The following is a 17,337-nucleotide window of genomic DNA, read 5'->3' on the forward strand; positions in this document are numbered from 1 at the left end:
GGCGGCGCCGCCCGATGCCCAGGGCCCGGGGTCCCACAGCCACGCGGCGCGGTCCTTGGCCTTTGTTGGGGCTACGCCTGCCTGTCGGCTGGGGACGGCTCCTGGCTCCCGGAGGTCGCAGATGGTGGCAGACAAGCCGGGGCTAAGTCCTCCACCCTCAGCCTGCAGCCCACCTCCCGCCCACATTTGGATGGGGACCCAGGCCACGTAGGGTGACAACGGTTTTGCCTTCCCCTGTCCTCTGCAGGCCCCTGCACTTGCCTAAAATTCTTTCATTTTCTGAAGATGACCACCATAGGGGAGCTCTGGTGGCCTAGTGGCAAGAAGCTGCACTGCAATCCCAGAGGTACGTGGTTCAAATCTACCAGATGCTCTGCTGGAGAAGGAGGGGCAATCTCCTCCTGTACCAGTCAGATCTGATTTGACAGAACACACACACACACACAAAAAGGATTTAAAAAAAAAAAATACCTCCCTGCAGGGTCCCCCACCTGGCTGGGGTATTGCCATGGGCCTCTCAGTGGGCAGGTAGGGATTGGCGGGGGCCCACTTAGCCAGCCAGCCTGGCAGGTCCCTGAGTGCCTGCCCGCCTATGTCCTCTGGTCACCAGGCCCCTGACCTTGGCCTTACCTGCACTCCAAGTCCCCCTGTTCCAATGGCCAAGTGTTTGCAGAACAGGGTGGGGAGACAGCCCGGCCGCCAAGCACATTGCAGACCCAGCTGAGCTCCAGCTCCATTAGGGGGATCTTGCCCCTCAGCACAGGGGGTGGGCCTGCATATAGCAGGTGGCTGTCCCCCTAACCACCCTCCTCCAAGTCCAGCAGGATAGTGTCTCAGCCTAGGGTTCTCAGGACCAAAGTTTAGGGGTGACTGGACCCTAGGGGAGAGGGATCATTCCTCAAGGTGCCTGGATTCTGGGTAACAGGAGGCTTTATGTTACCCAGGGGGCCAAGGGGTTGTGCCTGGGGCCCGAAGGACAGAGGCCTAGTCTCCAGGATCTGGTGTTGGGTGCACTGGTCGTCCCCTTCCTCACCTCCTCCATGAAGCCCTCCTTGGCCCCCTCACTGGCACCTAACCTGCACGACCTGACCCCCATGTAGGTGTCTGCCCCCGTCCTACCCAGCACCGGAGGCCCGGTCCCAGCATGCCACAGGAGAGGCCTTTCAGCACCTTCTTAAGGAAAATCTGTCTTGTGGCTGTCGCTGACGTGATCACAGCAGAACACAGGCCATGTCATCCCACATGGATGGTCCGTGTGGACTGACGGCCTGCTGCACCACGACCATCAACCTGCTGACCCTTGCCCCCAGCCTCACCTTCCTTGCTGTCAGGTGGAACCCCTGTAAACACACTGCCCTGGCGTTGACGCCGACGCGCGGCCCCGTGGGAAGCCCAGCAGCCATGTTCCGGCCTTTGCCAGGGGCAGTGGCCTCGTCTCCTTGCAGAGCGGTCACTTTTGGTTATCAGCCCAGAGACCTGAGCACTGCTTCCTGGGCCCTTACACCCAGTGTAGACAGAAACTGTTGGTCTTCACTTGCCACAGTGTCAGCTGGGCCGGCTGAGCCTGCTGGAATGCAGGGCCATCCAGAGTCCAGTAACCGCCCTTCTACCATCGAAGTAGGGTGTCCTAGGGCCCAGGTGTGGCTCCCCAGATGGGGAAGGTAGCTCTGCCAGTGGCCTCTCACCGCCCCCCTCCCAGGTCTCTGGTATAGTGCTGGCCCCTTGATGACTGTGGGCCATTTCTGGGGCTGAGAGCCCATTTCTGCAGCTTTCTATGGATAACTGGACATGACTGAGAGATGGTATCAATCCCCCTAATACAGCACAGGACAGACACTGGCTGAGCTGCTGTGTGTGTGAGAGTCCTAGGGCAGATTGGGTTTGAATCTAAGGCTGGACTCAGGGCATCAGTTTGGGGGCACCCTCAGGCCTCCTTATTTTATCAATGAGCTGGCACTTCCCTGCTCAGAGTTCTGAGGCTACAAGGAACCAAGTGTCCCTGAGGGGTGTGCCTGGCCAGGGCAGCCCCCCTGGTGACCTGCCTGGGATAGGGTGCTGCTTCCTGAGACCACTGCAGTGTGCTTTCTGGTCAAGAGCCTCATGGTCAGTGGGGCTGCGCATATGTCCTCCAGGAAGCCAGTCAGCCTAGACTCTGCAGACTGGACTTGCCTAGAGCAGGGGTGGTCCCAGTGTCCAGAGGAACTGCTCATATGTCCTCCAGGAATCCAGTCAGCCTAGACTCTGCAGACTGGACTCGCCCAGAGCAGGATTGGCTGTGCTCTCTGGGCCTGCAGCAGCCCCTGTAGAGTGGTCTGGGAAACCCAGGGGTGGGGGCGGGGAGGGGAAGCTATGCTTCCAAGCATAGCCCAGCAAGGCCACAGCTGGTAGGGATGTCTAGGGAGGCGGGAAGTGAAGAGCACCTGGGCTGAGTCCAGAACAGCCAAGTGTGGACATGAGAGCGGGGATCAGGCCCTGGGACTGTGCTGGGTCACACAGCTTGGCATCTGTGCGATCATTTTCAGAGCTGGAACTCAGCAGCAGGCCACCCTACTGCTCACGTGAGGCCTTGCACGCCAGTGGGTGAGTTCCTCAGGGGCCCAGGTGACCTCATGTCCCACCACATCCCTACACGTTCCAGCCCTATCAACCCCCCACCAGTGGGCCTCACCTCCTATACACACCCTGGCTTGGCCACCTCAGTCAGCATCCGTTCACGAAAGTGGGGACACTCCCTGCCAGCAGCATCCAAGACAGACGCAAACCCCCAGGATGCACAGGGCCTGTGGAAGGGGGCAGAGAGGGCTGCCCCTCCCCGTGGGGTGCCCCATGCAGCGTGACAAGCAGTTATGGCTGGTTGGACACTAGTAGATGAGGGTGAGAGCTGGACACTGGGGGCCCTGCTGGGAGCGGAGGCACAGGATGGTCCGTGTGGACTCCTGATGGCCTGCTGCACCTTGACCATGCTGACCCTTGCTCCCAGCCTCACCTTCCTTGCTGTCAGGTGGAACCCCTGTAAACACACTATTCTGGTGTTGAAGCCAATGTGCGGCCTCGTGGGAAGAAGGCGAGCAGCCACTGTCTAGAAAACCAGCTCACATGTGGAGGGGAGAGTGGCTCTTCATACCACCCCTACCCTGGTATACCCAGTACCTTGAGCAACCTCGGTTTCTGGGGTAACATGTGGGCACGGCTGTTGGGCAAGGTGAGAGTGGAGCAGGCCCCTAGTGGCCTGGCTTACTGGGGCCACTCCCCACTCCCACCAGATCTCACAATGGTCCCTGAGGAGATCTGGGGTAAGGGCAGGGCTGATAGAGCCCCTCACCCCAGGGTTCAGAGCAGCTGGACAAGGCCTGTGTAGGTACAGGTAGGGGGGCTGAGGAAAAGGAGGCAGATCCCCCACCCCCTCAAGGAGCTGAAGCCAGCCTGGGGACTCAGACACATGGGGCCTCATGTCTGAGCACTTCCTAGTGCGGCCCTGACAGTTCCCATTTCCACCAGGCCCCACCCTGCAGCTCACTCCACACAGCTTTCTTACCTCGAGAGACAGAATCCCCAGGGAAGGCCCTGCATAGCGGGGCTTTGCACCATGGAAGGGGCTTACAGGGACAGGGCTGCTGTAGAGATACCACCAGTCCCTCTCAGCTCAAAGCCACACCCCATGGCCCCTGGGGAACTCAGCTACAGGTCCTGTTGAAAGCATCAATAATTGAGGGCTCCAGGGAGGCAGGTGGGGAGCACCTAGGGCAGAGATGCTTCTTCACATTTGCTGGAAAATGACAGTGGCCTAGGCCCCCCCACCCTAAGGGCTTTGTGCTTAGGGGTCCTTGGCAGTGACTCCCACAGGGAGCTCAGGTCTACAAAGTGGTCTACTTATTGGCTTTGTTTCCAGTGGACAGTGACTTCTGCACAAGGAGAGAGTGGCCTGGGGCTTCACACCCAGAGTCCTTAAACCCCAAACCTGTCCATTTAAAAAACCTCCACTGGGTTCCCACAGCATCCCGCCGACGGCTGCACGCTGTTCCAACGAATGTTCTTAGTCTGAACGCTAACAACAAATTTGTTCTGCAAATTCTCTCAAACTCAAATTATCAGTTAGAATGCTGGTTTTTTTTAATTAATTTCAATGAACATTTACAGAGATTTTGGATTTCCATTCATTTACTGATGCAGTTAGAATGCTATTAGTAAGTGGATTGAGGCTTTGGCTCCCTCAGTGGTGAGAAGGCAGCTCAAACCCACTAGCAGCTGCAAGGGAGAGAGACGGGCAGGCTCCTCCTGTGTGATGTGCCTCCTCTAACCCACGGGTCAGTTTCAGCTCAGTGTTTGGCAGTTGTTTTCCCCTAAGTTTCCTTTAACCAACACTTCAGTTTTGAAAAAAGTTACTCTCACAAGTTCACAAACTTGCTTTCCCACAATCAGGGCTTGGAACCCCGGCAGAGAAAACAAGGGGTATGCAGACAAAGCCAGTGATTGCTGGGGGCGTCTGACCAGCAAGCTCAAGAAATCTCCACAAATGAACAGAAACTCAGCCATGTCCTGATGCCCATGAACGCTTACACTGAATGGCAGGCACATTTATAGAAAACCGCGAATTTCTGCAGAAAATGCTGGACAACAGCTTTGTACAGGTGGCCGATGGGGGTGCCCTATACCGTCCAGGCTGCTGTGGTGGGCTGCGCCTCTCATCTCGGTGGGGTCTCAGTGTGGAAGGGGGGGAGGCCAGAGACAGGAAGGAACGCGGGGATACACAGGAGAGTGGGATGGTCCACAGTGTGGGAGGGGTCTGTGGCCTCCAGGCTTGGGCATTGATGTTTCCAGTGCTGGTGATGCTACAAGGTGACCAGGTTCCAAAGAGGGGCTGGGGGTTCACTCAGGTTTTTGGTGCACTAAGTTTGAAATAATGAGGTCACCAGCAGGTAGGAAATCCTCCATACCAAGGATGGGGAAGGGTTTCAGGGGAGGGTGGTCTGAGAAAGCAGCCCCTGATGGACAGAGGCTTGTCTGGGCCCCCAGCTTCAGAAAGCACAGAGGAGGGGATGGGGTGATGGCTGGTTCCCATGCTGCTGAGAAACACAGGAAAGACAGACACCCTCATCCATCAGTCTGAGAGGGCAGGGACCCCTCTGTACCTGAGCTGGGGAGGAGGCCCTCCATCCAAGGGGGCAGAGACCCCATTTTCTGGGACTCAGAGCATGAAGACAGAGGCTGGTGTCCACCCTGCCCGCTCCCACCAGATCCCACAGGTGTCTGCTACTGTGCGGGGTGGGTAGTAAGACACATCTCTGGACTGTCATAGACTGTCCCTGGTCTCCAGTCTCTGGTGTGCCAAGGGACGTCCCATTTCCTCCTCACGGCTGGCTCAGTGGACTGTGTGTTGCGAAGTTAGACGAGTTCACCACAGGCCTGCAGGACTGTCCAGGGACAGGGGTGGACACCATCAACTGTGGCCTCTGAGGTCACACAAGCAAGACCATGGGGCTCCTGGGGTGTCAGCCACAGAGGGGCTGACCCCCAGCACAAAGGTGGGACCTAGATGTTATTGTGTGTCCTCTGCTCTTTTCACCAAGACAGCCAAACTCTGGAAGCCCCTCGGCACCTGCTTTCCTCAGACTGTCGGCGGTGCCCTGAGCCAGTCCCCTGCTTGTGCGGACTGCAGGGAGTGCAGCTAAGGGGAGGTGGGGGCCATCTCAGCATCCCAGAACGAGGCTCAGCCCGGACCCGTCCCAGCGTGTGATCCTAGACCTGATTCCCAAGCAGATATCCCAGCGTGAGGCGCCTGTGTGCAGGCCGCTGGACATGAAGAGCCCCTGCTGCTGGAGGGCCAGTGAGCAAGGTCCAGATACGGCTCCCCTCACCCTCAGGCACTGCCCAGAGCCCCCTGCTTTCAGCTCACTGGAAAGTTCTGACACACGGTGACCCTAAGGCTGGGCGGGACTGCTTCGCAGGGTTTCCAGGCTGAGTGGAGTGAGCCAAGCGTTATGTTGCTAACTGAAAGGGTGGCAGTTCAAATCCACCAGCTCCTCTGAGGGACAAAGTCTCTGGATAGGACTTCCAGCACTGGAAACCCACTGGGGTCTCTGCCAGAGTCCGTGAGAAGGCCATGGGCTTGGCTTTCTTGTCGTGTCTTTCCAGAAGGGTCCTGGTGAGCACTCCAGGGACAGATGGACCGGCCAGGAATTGAGCCTCCAATGCTATGATGCTGCATTGCTGTGTGCTGCCTGCGGAACCCAGTCAGCTCATTCTCCGGTGGGTTTTCAGAGGCAGGAAATTGCACAAAGGGAGACTCTCCTCCCGTGGACCAAGTGCTGGATTGGAACCAAGAGTCTCTGAGACTACAGCACAGCTTCTTATCCTAGGCCAACGCCAACTCCACAGCAGCCAGGCTGATGCTGGCTCACGGCGGCCCCGCAGGACAGAGCGGAACGCCTCCTGGACTCCCCAACTGTCATCCTTAAACCTGACTGCTCCGCCTCTCTTCCACCAAGTGGCTAGTGGGTTTGAACCCTGACTTTTCAGTCACCAATCTAGCACTCTACCTGCCACGCCACCAGGTTCCACAGAACGCTCCTGGGAAGCAGAACTGCATCCCCAGCCAGCAGCCGTGGGCCTGCCTCCACGTCACCCTGGGCTGCCTGCGGGCCACTGGCCAGCAGACACATCCTGGCCATGCTGGCTTCCAGAGGGGCAGCAGTGCCCTCCAACAGGGTAAAGTGACAGCCACGGGAATGAGCTTTCAGGCAAGTACAGCAAGGTCTTTACAGAGCAAAGGACTTTACTGTTTCTACGAGAATGACATGAGCCTGTAATGAAATCCCAGCATGAACAAAACATAGGCGCAGATAGGGCAGTTCCTGTAGGGCTGCCCCAGTGCGGCCTGGTGTCCTGTCCCCAGCAGCTCCCCAGGGCTGCAGCCAGGGGCTGTATCTAGACACTACACGTGGCAGATCGATGTTACCCAGCTCGGCCATGTCCCAGGCCTGCAGGACCAAAGCTCCTGGTGCATGCTGGGGTGTCCTCTTCCTCTCCAACTAAAAACTGCCAGTGTGCTGACCATGAGATACGCAGCCTAACTCCAGTCGCACATGTAGTCGTTGGCCCCAGATGACATGCAGGGCGTAGGCAGCCAGGCATCTCAGACATCAGACAGTGAAAGCCCAGAGGTCAGGGCGTTGCTACCACAGCAGTGACCGTTGTCCAGTCACCACTCTCACCCCCAGCCATGAGCCCAGGGGTTTAAGTGCTCACTGCTGACAGAAAGATCGTCTTTCTCCCTTGGAGAGGGAGCTTGCTCCCCTGACAACAGCCAGAACCCCATGGTGTCACCAGGAGGCAGAACCTGACTCCTTATAATCAAGAGTCCTCAAAACCCAGCCTCACGTTCACCTTAAAGCAAGAACAGCAAGCTTCTCAGGAGGAAAGAGTCGGAAAGAAGGTGCAGATTCTGAACATTCTGGGAATGAAGCCCTCACCGGAAGAGGCAGGTCCCATGTGCAGTCCAGCGGCTTCCCACTAGGACTGGTCTTTTGTGCCAGACTGTCCGTGGACCAGATCCCCAAATCCCAACTTCTCCAGCGGCTCCTGGGCCATCAAGTGCCTGAAAAAGAAAGTGGACATGGTCAGGCAGGAGTGGAGAGCGCCCGTCAGACCATGGTCTGAGCAACCAGCCACATGGGCGCTGGGCCTGCCAGAGCTCACCTTAGCGTGCAAGGTTGCTATGGACGTGAGCCCATTAGACTCTGTCCCCGCTGAGATACCAGGGCCTAGTCTGTTCTCTCTCAAAGGGTGGGTCTGCCCCCTGGACGTGGCAGAGGGGTGGCTGTGTGGCAGAGCATGGACACAGACTGGATCGACACAGGGGACAGGGGGAAGCCAGGCTTTGAGGGGAACACACGGTGCGGCTCCCCAGCTTGACACCCTGCACAGGCACCTGGGAATCCAGGGCTCTGCACCTGGATGGCCGTCAGGACCAGCATGGACGTCCTGCACCCAGGCAGTCTGCCCATCAGGACAAGTGTGGGCCCTTTGCTAACTTGGAGCCTTCAGCCCTGATGTCTGGGGTGGATGGCACAGGCCCCACTGCCCTCTGCTCAGATCCAGCGGCCACTGGAGGGACATCTCTGGGCCAGGCACAGCCACAGAGGTGTCACCCATGGGCCACCCTCCTCTAGGACCACACAAGAGATGATCAGATGGACAGACAGATGGGTGGGCTGGGCTGCTGCCCCAGTAGCACCACCTTCATCATACAACCTCACAACTAGGACAAACAGAAACCTAGGCTGACGGGCATCTGCCCTGCGGGGAGTGAGGGGGACTCAGTCCCTACTGACCACTGTTCCACTATGAAGAGTCCTTCAATCCTGCTGCTTTCATCCTGACCTGGCTTCATGGGGGTCATGGGGTTACCAGGCATGAAACCATAAGTCTACATGTGTCCACGGTGAAGCCAGCCCCCTCCACCCTGTGTCTGGCAGGTCTGGGGTGCAGGGCCCGGCCCCCTCCACCCTGTGCCCTGCAGGCCTAGGGTGCAGGGCCCGGTCCCCTCCACCCTGTGTCCCGCACTCACAAGGGCTGAGAGATGACAGCATCTCATCCGGTGGTGGTTTACCTCCCAAATCACGCGAGGCATAGAGCAAAGCAGGCTGTGTGGTGGGAAGAGGCCGGGACAGGTCCTAACCACAGAGGCCCAGCAAGACAGAGTGGACCCAACACCTGTGCCCATCATGGAAGTACTTTGCCTCGTTGTACTCTACGATGTACCTGGAAGGTCTGAACCACCAACCTTCTGGTTGGAAGTCAAGTGTATCACCCACCACGCCTCCAGGTCTTCAAACACAACCCCTGGGTCTTAGAGAGAACCTTCCAGCTTGGTTGTTGAGAGCCACGAGCAGGTGAGGGCCTCAGGAGAGGCCTGCTCGGACGTGGTGCCTCAACTAGGCAGGACAGGCAAGAACAGGGGGAGGGACCATGTCCAGTGCTGACCTTTGGAGCTGTGGGAACACAAACCCACCACATGGTGGTGACTCGGTGTGGCTGCTGCCTCCAATGCTGCCTGTCCAAAGGGCTCATCACCTCTGGACTTGAACCAGCGGCCTGCCGACCAGAGCTGACCCAGGGCTAGATGGCACCCCCAAGCACCTGAGTCATCTCCTCAGATGAACACCTCCCCAGCCCCGTCCACACACGTACGCAAACCCAGTGACTGGCACACATGTGAGCAGACGTGTATCTGTGATTCTCTGCGTTTGCTCCCAGTGCTCAGGTCCCTGCAGTCTGAAGCCCCTCTCTGTGTTGCCAGGGGGTGAGCAGCTCTGTTTACATGGACTGGATAGCAACTAGCCTGCAGGGCGCTTGGGTTTTTTCCAAGTACAATAATCTAGTGAAAAAGAGCTCCTTTCCTGGTCAGGGGCCTGGAATCCCAGGGAAAACAAAGCTCCTCGAGGCTCACAACTGTCCCGTGTCAGGAGTAGGCACGCCATAGCTCTACCCTCTCCAGGGCAATGGGGACATCGGTGGCCTGCGGACCGTGACGGTGGCCCGTGCCTTACAAGGGCGATCTCCGTCCTGTCCCCCCTCATCCTAAGAGGGGCATCTGTATCACGTCACAAGGGTAAAACCTACCATTAGGTGGCTGTCCACAGTCACAGGTGGACCTGGGCCCCTCAGCGGACCTCACTCCCCTGACAGATGTGAGAAAGTCCTATGCTGACCCACACCCACATCCGCAGCCCAGCCCGGGGTGACCTGTCCATGGAGAGGACACTCTGAGACCCGCTCCACAGCCGTACCCACAGCCCAGGGCAATCTGTCCACTGAGACAGCAGACCACTCCATAACTGCATCCACAGCCTGTGGTGACCTGTCCGTGGAGCAGACACTCTCAGACCCGTACCACAGCCACCGACACAGGAACCACTGGGACATGTGCTCGAGGCCGCACACACCACCAACATACCTCTCTTCCATCAATATGGGAGCGGACAGAAGCATGCAGGCTCTTTGTCAGTGTGAGGGCCGTGAGGGCCCAAGGGGACCTTGAACAGTCAGACAGAACGGCACCAGTGAGTACGCGCCACTAATGGGCTTCCGTTCTCAGCGCCCCGAGCACCTCTGTGGCGACACTCAGACACCTGCGGCCACAGGGCAGGTGCTCCTGGCAGCAGGCATACTGAGTGCCACGGGAGGACGAGAACCACGCGCAAATGGGGGCTCTGCTAAGCTGCCTCAGAGGAGACGGGGCTCCTGACGGCTGAGCTCCTGAACGACCCACAGACTCAAGCGGCAGACACAAGCGCTCCGCCTCAGATCCAGTGATTACACATCACATGCTTGCACCGGCATATGAAAGGCAGTCCAGTAAATCTCCATGGAGTATAATTTAATTAGAAAAGGAGGTTTGTGTTCCAAAGTGAACTCCAGCATTTCTGGTCAGAACAGGATGGACCGTTCGTCTTTCAACGCTTTCTAAACAGTCATTGTCTCTCCTGTCACATTCCAAGCAGCTCCCTGTCTGCGGGGACAAGGCCTTGGCGGAGGAGGACGGTGGGAACTGCACCCAGAGGCCTCAGGCCTGGCAGCTCTGCCAGCACTTTGGTGACAGACAGGGAGCACCCACATCTGGGAAAAACACCTGAGAAATGTGACTGAGGACAAAGCCACTGTCACTCAAGGAAAGGGTTGGACACCTGACACCTAGCGCTGCAGCTGCCAAGCCTCAGCTCCACCAAAGCCCCAGCGCTCACACAAGCTGCTCCGGCCCCAGGCCCTGCTAACCCAAGGGGCCCTGCAGTAGGCAGGCTAACCCACCCGCTCTAAGCAAGAGAGAGGAGTGCTGTCCCGTAAAAGGTCCCATCTCAGAAGCCTCGTGGAGGCCTGCTGTGAGCTGAAATCACCGCCTTCCCGAGTGTTCTGAGTCCCCAGGACCCTGCAGCACGCCCAAGCACAACCTGGCCCTGAGAAGATACCCACCTTTCCCCAGAGCGACTGCTGGGACCCGACCAGCAGAGACAGTCAGCGTTTTGGTTAGCAGCATATCTCACTACAGAACAAGCCACCAGAGCTCACGATAGGGCCTGCTGAAACTGAAGAGGACTGAAGCCCTTCCCACAGAACATTAGAGACTAAAGTCTATAATATGGACTACATCTCAACACGAGAACAGAAGTCCTCACCACCATGCCAAGAGGCAACATTGTGATGGTTGTTGTGATGTGCCGTCAAGTCGCTGGCAACTCACAGCGACCCTCTGTACAACAGCCCTGAACCCTGCTCTATCCTGTGCCAACCTTACTGTCTCTGACACACCTACTCCCATTACCCCAGTCACTGAGTCAATCTATCTCATCAAGGGTCTTCCTCTCTTGCACTGTCCCTCCACCTTCCCAAACATGTCCCTCTCCAAGGACTGGTCCCTCCTTACAACAAGCATGTCAAACGAAGCTTCAGACTCCCTGTTTCCAAGGACAAACTTGTTTGTTCTGGCAGTCCATGGTATATTCAACACTCTTCTCCAACACCACAGCTCAAAGGCATCAACTCTCCTTCTATCCTCCCTAGTCATGTCCAGCTCTGACACATAGTAAGTAACTGCGAAGAATATGGTCTAATCAGGCACACCTAAGTCTCCAGCCTGACGTTGTTGCTCTTCAGTACTCTGGAGAGGTCCCTGACAGCTGACTTTCCCAATGCAATTAGTCTACTGATTTCCTGGCTGTTGGTACCAAGAGTGTTGACTGTGGAGCCAAGCAAACAAACTGTTGACAATCTCAATCTTTTCACGATCTATCATGATGCTGCCAATTGGCCCAGGGATGAGAATCTTTGTTTTCTTGATGATGAGCTTCAAACCATATTGAAGACTGCAGTCCTTGACCTTCTGCAGCAAGTGCTTCAGGTTCTCCTCTGTTTCAGCAAGCAGTGTTGTATCATCTGCATAACACAGATTATTGATGAATCTTCCTCCTATCCTGATGCCACATTTCTCCTCATACAGCTCAGCATCCCAAATGATCTATTCTGCATACAGACTGGAAAGGTATGGAGACGGAACACATCCCTGGTGGACACCTTTCCCGATTCTGAACCATAGTGTCTCCTTACTCTGTTCTAACAACTGCCTCTTGGTTCAAGTATAGATTTCGCATAAGCACAATCAAATGTTCTGGGATTCCCATTTTTCTGAAAGTCAGCCACAGTTTGTTGTGATCCACACAGCTAAAAGCCTTTGCAGAGTCAATGAAACACAAACATTCCTCTGGTTTTCTCTGCTTTCAGCCAAGATCCAGCTAACATTAGCTATGCTATTCCTAGTACCACGGCCTCTTCTAAACCTAGCCTGCACACCTCGTAGTTCTCTGTTGAGGTGTTGCTCCAGTCGTTTTTGGATCATTTTCAGCAGAATCATGTCAGCAGAATCTTGCTTGCATGTCATATTAATGATATTGTTCGATAATTCCCACACTCTGTTAGGTCACCTTTGAAGAAGGAAAACGGAAGTTGGCAAGGATTTCACCTTACTTGGATCCACAGTCAACATCCAGGGTGGTACAAGTGAAGAAATCAAAAGATGGGAGGTGGATGAAAATGTGCATCAATGAATGAATGAATGAATGAATGAAAACCCACCCTTTCTGTATATTTTCACTAAAATCACAACAAAAGAAATCAAGAGATGTGGTGTCTTGGGAAACTCTACTGTCGAGGATCCCTTTAAATTCTAAAAAGCAAGAATGTTTTAAAGACGAAAGTGTATCTGCTGTTATCCACGGCATTTTCAATTGTCTTGGAAGCATCAGAAAGCAGACAATGACGAAGGAAGACTGAAGAATCAGTGCCTCTGAACTGTGCTGTCAGTGTAGAGCACTGAGGATACTAGGCACAGCCAACAGAACAAAACACACCTGCCTGTGAGAAAATGCAATCAGGTGGTCCTCAGAGGTGAGGATGGTCACACTGTGGGCACCGGTCAGGAGGTGCCAATGCTTGGAAAAAGACACCACACTGGGAATCGCAGAGGGACAGCAAAGAGGAGGAAGACCTTTGACAAGACAGAATAACATGGTGACTGCAACAACGGGTTTGAGCACGGCCTACCTGTTCTCCACAAGATCACTAGGAGTCATGGCTGACCTGACAGCACGTGGCAATAATGACTGCAGTAGGACTGGGTTGACCTACCAACCTCTGGAAGAAAACACCTTTGCTGGGGTGACAAGTCATGATTGTTAGGGTGTACTTGCCTCTCCATTCTGCATTCTAAATACTCTTTTGACTCATTTCTGCACAAGGCATTTTCAAAATCATTTTCTCGCAGACACTTCATGAACTTCTCTTTGAAGCGTTTACATTCACCTGGAATGAGAGAGACATGTGTTTGCTTCTTAAAGTGAAGCACTTCGGGGAAGCGAAGTATTTGTGCAACATGAATGAGTATTTTTTAAAAAAGTGAACATGTGGAGGGGGTAAAACCTGCAACAATGAATGAAAATCTAACTTTTTTGTAAACTTTTTTTTTTTAAATCACAATTAAAATTATCTTTTTGAAAAAAAGAAGCACTCCATGCTGACACAGTAGCCTCAAAGGTACTGGACTTGACTTTTCCTCTTTTAACCCACTTCCTCCGGAAAATGAAAGCTATGTTGGAACTTTCCAACCCATGCTGGAGAACACAGACCAGGGAGGATCTAACGCATGGACAGGGCCTCAGGCAGCAGCGACTCAGGTAAGATTCTGGCCCGTTTGCCAGGAGGGTTGGGAAATTTCTTAACAGAATGTTGGGCAATATAGGAATCTACTTTCGAAGCCTGAACTCCCACAGAGGCCCCCTCCCAAAAAAATGAGCTCTGGCCCCCATCAGCAGTCCTGGTCTAATGAATCACTGACTACAGACTCCCTAAGGGGCAAAAATGTACTTATTCATGGGGCGTTTTCGCTGGAAATGAATTCGAGCATTTCCTGCTCTCTAAAACGAGCAGCTCATGATGTCTAGGACTCGACAGTGACCCCGGAGACCCCACACTGGCGCTCAACCTTTCTTCTCAAGCCCCTCTGGGCGGAAGGGAGTCACCAACCTTGCAGTCTGAACCGACCCAGTGCCGCTCGGGGCACCGCCCGGTGCGTAACAAGTCAAAGTCATTGCTGTGCGGAAAACAACTCACAGCTGACCCTCGGTGATGCTCTGGGGCTGCAAACAGCAAGGAGGCGGTGCCCCGTGCGCGCACAGCGGCTCCGTGATACGTAATCAAAACAGGTGGGGTCTCTTCCAGGCCGAGAGCTCCGCCAGAGGCTGCAGGGGTCTGCAGGCTGGGACCCTGCGCGCCGGGCACCGGAGAGGCTGGGGGCCCGTCCAGCTTCCTCCACGGCCAGTTGGCACGGTCGCCGCCACAAATGCGGGACGCTGGCGACATCGACACTGGTCTCCCCATGTGCCATCGAGCGGACGCTAGTACCACTGGGGTGGGTACCGAGGGCGCGGGGTCAAGCGTCGGGGACCAGCCCCGCCCTGGGAGAGCGCCGTCCCTAACACCGGCAGGGCGGCAGTGACCCTGGAGCCGGGACGGACTGAGGATCGGGCTGGGGGCTGCGGTGGGGTCTGAGTCCAGGGCGAGGCCGGGACCAGGCCAGGGGCTCGAACCCAGGCCCGCCGCCGCTCACCGAAGTGGTCCAGCGGGAAGCTGCCCTTGTCCGGCGGCCGCGGCTGGAAGCTCTTGTTCCCGAAGTTCATGGCGGTGGACATGATGACAGCTCCGAGGTCCAAGGGCGACGCACGCAGGACGCAGGCGCACGCGCGGGGCGTAGGCGCGGACGTAGACGTAGGACGCAGGCGCAGGCGTATGACGCAGACGCGGACTCAGGGCGTAGACGCAGCGCGCAGGGCAGCCAGCCGAGCGCCGAGTGGCGCAGGGCGAGCACCGATCGCATCGAGCGACGGCTCCTGTGCTTCCCGCGTTTCCCCCCCTCCAGCCCCAACGTGTGGAGGCGAAGTTAAAACGCAGTGACCCACATGTGCCATGCCCACCTGCTCCCCCCTGGGCAGGGTCGCCTCTGGCCGAGTCCAAGCCTTTGCAGCTGGCCTCGCTGAAGTTCTGTGGGCGTTTCCCGTCCACTGCTCCGTCCTGCCTGCTGTGGACTCAATGGTGACCTGACCCCAGAGTCTTACGGAGTTCTGGTCACACGCCCTGTGGTCATCTGAACCCCGGCGCCCCCTTCATGGCCTCACTTCGTCATCATGCGCCCTGGCTGTCCATTTAGGGACCTGCTGTAATGACCCCCTCCTTGTGTGACCTCTTGCCCCCTCTGCTCCGATCAGATGAGCTCACCCTCTGTCTTGTCCCTTCATGTCATTGCCCTGTATGTTGGAAATCCTGAAGGAGCCTAGTGGCACTGTGTGTGAGTGTTAAACTGCTAACAGTTCATGCGTTCGAATCCACCAACAGCTTAGAGGGAGAACGCAGTAGCAATCTACTTCCATAACGACTTAAAGGACTGCGGGGTGCTTTTGTGTTGAGATGGTGTCAGTTGGAGTCACAGCAACGAGTTTGGGATTTGGTTGGAGAAGTGAAGAGAAAACAAGAGCAGACATTTATAGGGAGGAGCATCAGAACCAAAAAGAGCCCTTGGAAATTAATTTACAGTATCAGAAATAAAAAAACTGAGCAAACGCTTTGATAGTCTAGTGGGTAAGGTGTTTCACTGCTAACCCAAAGGTGGTCTGTTCAAATACACTAGCCACTCCGCAGAAGATTGGGGGTGGGGTCAGGGCAAAGAACTGAAGAGAAGAATTGGAAATCAAGTGGATTTTTCTAGAAAGTAGGACTTGCCATGAGAAGAGTTGGCCACAGTTGGACTGGGTCCTGGGAATAAGAGGCATGGACCAGCTAGCCGGTTGTCAGTGGTGATCACAATGACCTCCTGGCCTAAGACTCATGGCCTTTTCTCAGCTTCCTCATCCCTGCCTTATTCAGTTCATATTTCTATTTTAGCAAGGTACAGAGTATTGTTTTGGGATGGAAAAGGTTGTGTGTCAAAATGTCTGGACCCTGGCTTTCTATTGTGGCAGATTCCAAGTTGTTCCTCTTGATGAGGCCTGATACAATGTAACTATCTTCACATTGAGATTCGATACAATGTAAACATCCCCATGGTGAAATCTTAAACACTGTAATCACCTCCTTGGTGAAATCGGCTGTAAACAAACAATCAAGTTGAAAAGGAACTTCCGCAGAGGTGTAGCCTACATTCAACAATTAAGGAAGTAGGCCAGAGTTCTCTGGCTTTTTGCTCCTTCTGGTCCTCTATCTAAGTTGTTGTCCTTGACCTCTAGTTCTTGGGACTTGAGTCAGTGCCCTTCAATCTCATCTGTTCATTTGAGATTTTCCTCAACCTGGCAACCCAGCAGCCTGCTGTCTGACCTACTGAGCTTGGGTTTGTCAGTCCCTCAGCTCCATGAGTTACGCAAAGCCTCAGACCTGACCACAGACTTGGGATTATCAACCTCTACCACTAAGGACCATAACAAGTTGTGGCTGACATTGGGGGATGGGAGTCCCAGCGCACTTGATTGTGCTCATGCGGAGCCTGACCTGGTCCAGGAGGCTGTTGTGTGAACAGAGCAGAGGAGCACTGCATGGTTTAAAATTGAGAAGGGATTGTGTCAGGGTTTTATTAATTCTCCATACCTATTCAATCTGTATGTTGAGCAAATTGTCCAAGAAACTGGACTCTGTGAAGAGAAGTGTGGCATCAGGATTGGAGGAAGGCTCATCAATAAGCTGCGTTATGAAGATGACACAACCTTGCTTGCTGAAAGTGAGGAGGGCTTGAAGCACTTCTAAAAGATCAAAGAATGCAGCCTCCAATATAGATTGCATCTCAATGTCAAGAAAATATTTTTACCACTGGGCCAATAGACAACATCATGATGGATGGAGAGGGGACTGAAATTGTGAATAGCTTCATCTTGCTTGGATCCACAATTAACACCCTTGGTTCCAGCGGTCAAAATAAGGTGACACATTGCACTGGGAAAAATCTGCAGTTAGAGACCTCTCCAAATTATTGAGGAGTAATGATGTCAGTTGGAGGACTAAAGTGCATCTGATTCAGACCATAATCTTTCTGCTCACTTGCTATGCATCTGTGAGCAGGAGAGTAATTAAGGATGACAGGACAGGAATTGATGCCTTTGAGGTATAGTGTTTGAAAGGACCAATTATCAGAAACTCAGTTTCTGGTAAAGTACAGTTAACCCCACCCCACCCGCTTGAGTGGTTTTTTTTAACAAACAAACAACCCCCACCTGTGGTAAATCCCACCCTGATTGATCAGCTGCCATAAAG

At 54.8% G+C, this 17,337-nt stretch overlaps 1 protein-coding gene across 1 annotated transcript; it reads right to left on the minus strand.

Moving 5' to 3' along the window:
• Positions 1–7,509: 7,509 nt before the first annotated feature.
• On the minus strand, positions 7,510–14,735 carry LOC102848139 (cytochrome c oxidase assembly protein COX19-like). The gene is made up of 3 exons (XM_006889722.1): positions 14,654–14,735; positions 13,239–13,350; positions 7,510–7,594 (listed from the first exon to the last, which is right to left on the minus strand). Exons 1-3 carry the CDS (start codon positions 14,733–14,735, stop codon positions 7,510–7,512), a joined length of 279 nt encoding a protein of 92 aa, XP_006889784.1.
• Between the last annotated feature and the right edge of the window lie 2,602 nt (positions 14,736–17,337).

The sequence above is a fragment of the Elephantulus edwardii genome, unplaced genomic scaffold (genome assembly GCF_000299155.1).
Source record: "Elephantulus edwardii isolate Elephantulus edwardi_28Jun2011 unplaced genomic scaffold, EleEdw1.0 scaffold00080, whole genome shotgun sequence".
Lineage (NCBI taxonomy): Eukaryota > Metazoa > Chordata > Mammalia > Macroscelidea > Macroscelididae > Elephantulus > Elephantulus edwardii.

What these genes read in the sequence shown, in the direction of transcription:
- LOC102848139 (XM_006889722.1), bottom strand. Translation starts at nt 14,735, where the DNA reads ATGTCCACCGCCATGAACTTCGGGAACAAGAGCTTCCAGCCGCGGCCG. An exon ending in CTTCCCGCTGGACCACTTCG is followed by an intron (nt 13,351 to 14,653) that starts GTGAGCGGCGGC and finishes CTCTCATTCCAG; the next exon opens with GTGAATGTAAACGCTTCAAA. An exon ending in TTAGAATGCAGAATGGAGAG is followed by an intron (nt 7,595 to 13,238) that starts GCAAGTACACCC and finishes TTTCTTTTTCAG; the next exon opens with GCACTTGATGGCCCAGGAGC.